This window comes from Fulmarus glacialis, unplaced genomic scaffold (genome assembly GCF_000690835.1).
Source record: "Fulmarus glacialis isolate BGI_N327 unplaced genomic scaffold, ASM69083v1 scaffold11973, whole genome shotgun sequence".
NCBI lineage: Eukaryota > Metazoa > Chordata > Aves > Procellariiformes > Procellariidae > Fulmarus > Fulmarus glacialis.
The window spans coordinates 1-2,116 of record NW_009201063.1 but is presented as its reverse complement, the minus strand read 5'-3'; the positions used below and the strand labels follow the sequence as shown (position 1 = coordinate 2,116).

Below are 2,116 nucleotides of genomic sequence, written 5' to 3'. Positions count from 1 at the left end.
CAGGAATTTCAATGCCTTCTCTTACCATAACTTCACACGTCTAGTTGGAATTACATGTTCCTTATTCTCTTCCCACCTCAAATCCAAAGATCTGCAAACAAGCAAAATATTTGACCTTCAATATGCCTTCACAAAATATGAGGACCTGGGAGCTGGTTAGTATTTTCTGGAGGTTTTCTGGAAGAAACCACAAGGTCTGTGTTCTGTCCAACCATTCCATGCAAGGTTAAATGATTTTCAAGAGCCAGAAGACCTCCATCAGGAGATGGGAGCACAGGGGGTGTCCACACAGGATTTCCCTGTATATTTGAATCAACTTGATAACTGAGCCCCAATTCAAAGGCACTACTAAGATGCAGGATGTTTTGCCTCCATGTGGGATTGTGCCACCACAGGAAGGGATAAACATACCCACCACTGCCAGGCTGCCTACAACAGCAAAGATGGATGTTCAGGCATATGAATAGGAGCAGTTTCTAGCTGTCTCAGGGCCAGGGTGAGCCAGTTCACATATGCATGCCAAATATCATGAGGACTGCACAACGCAGAGCAAAGTGCGTTCCCTATCAAGGAACAAGAGATTGTTTCATAGTTTCTTAATTAGTGTCAAATCCACCCTTCCTTCAAAAGTATGCACAAGCAGGGACAACACAGGAGCCAGCAAGAGAAGGAGCAAAGGCTTTTCCTTCATTTATCCTCACATTCAACTGTCCGTTGGCTTCAGTATCAGCAGTTTTGCAATAGGAACACAGCACTTCAAGCTTACACAGGCAGTAAGGCATTGCCTTTGTGGAACTGGCTGGTAGGTCTGTGCAAAGACCAGCTATTTGGGTTACCCTTCTCCTTGCTCAGGTGGATCCAGCTCTGCCAGATGCGAGGGCAGAGGCAACCAGTTCTGTTGCTGGTGACACCAAGCTGATGGTTTGAATCAGCGTAACTCCCAATAGAGCATAACCCCGAATAGAGCATAACCCAAAGTGCAGTTTCTCACCTTGGAACTTTCCCAGATGGACCAGAAAAATATATCATCACTGTGTCCTTCCTGAAAAAGAGATCCAAGCCAATGTTAGGGCACAGGTGGAACGATGCCATTTCTTTAATAGAGGTGCTCAGTAAGGACCGATGCCTGGATGCTAAAGAGGGCCTTGACATTTGCCATGCTAGCACACTGCCACAGGCGAGCAATCGAGCAATCATGTGGCTAGAGGGCTGCAGGACACTCCGCAGGTTGAACGGAGGCTGCAGTGCAGACAAGAGAGTAACACACTTAAGAAGATTGGGCTGGGATTTTCTTTTGCAAGACCAGCATTTAGTTGGAAAGAGGTTCAGTAGAAACTCCATTCCAGCACGAAAAATAAGAAAAAGCTGTATGCAATGACTTCCCTTGAGTTACACCAAGGATAAACTTGGTCTGTTCAACTTACAACCGTAAGAGCTAGGTTTTAAAAATTCTACCCTTTCTCTGTCATCCTGGACCTCTGAAAATACCAAAACCTGTAATTTAAAGGAACACAGAGCTAGAGCTACTTAAATCCACACATTTCCAGTAAACTTAGCTGATTTATAGCAAATTTATGCTAGCTAGTAAAGAATTTCCTGGTTGATATACTGCAGAGCTTAAAAGCAAGTTTAAATTCTGTTAAATAGGAAGAAATATTACACCCTGCAAACCAATTTACAGACCAAGGATAAAATGACCTATTAAAAAAAATACAAAGAGAAAGTCCGTAACATGATAAATTCAAATTTTGTTTCAAACAGAAAACAAAAACGATTAAAATTAATTTTTGTTGACTTTGATTAGCCAACAATTAAGCTGTAAAACAGTATCCATTTAAAAAGTCAGCATCTAAAGAGACAACATATTTGTTTTTGTAACAGCTCTCATGCATTGATACCTGACATGCAGTTCAGTAGCGTTTTGACACGCGACGACTTCCTTTGCCAAAATGAGAACAGCATTCAAGGGAAGATCGTTGTTGCTCAGACTGTGAACATGAAGAAGAACACAACCTCAGCTGCTGGACCCAACAGCACACTCTTTTGTTACGCAAATGCCCTCTGCTCCGCACCCAAACACCCTGAAGCACACTGTCATGGTTTAACCCCAGCCGGC

The 2,116-nt window shown here is 43.0% G+C and overlaps 1 protein-coding gene across 1 annotated transcript in view; it reads right to left on the bottom strand.

Annotated features, from left to right (window-relative positions):
* The window catches only part of LOC104073869 (protein NLRC5-like), a gene marked incomplete at its 5' end in the record, with an annotated part of 31,185 nt that extends 29,197 nt beyond the window's left edge, over positions 1 to 1,988 (bottom strand). The window contains 3 exons of the mRNA XM_009573801.1: positions 26 to 91; positions 992 to 1,042; positions 1,899 to 1,988. Of these exons, the coding sequence (XP_009572096.1) occupies positions 26 to 91; positions 992 to 1,042; positions 1,899 to 1,988 (207 nt within the window). The remainder of the gene's footprint in view (positions 1 to 25; positions 92 to 991; positions 1,043 to 1,898) is intronic.
* Positions 1,989 to 2,116: the final 128 nt, after the last annotated feature.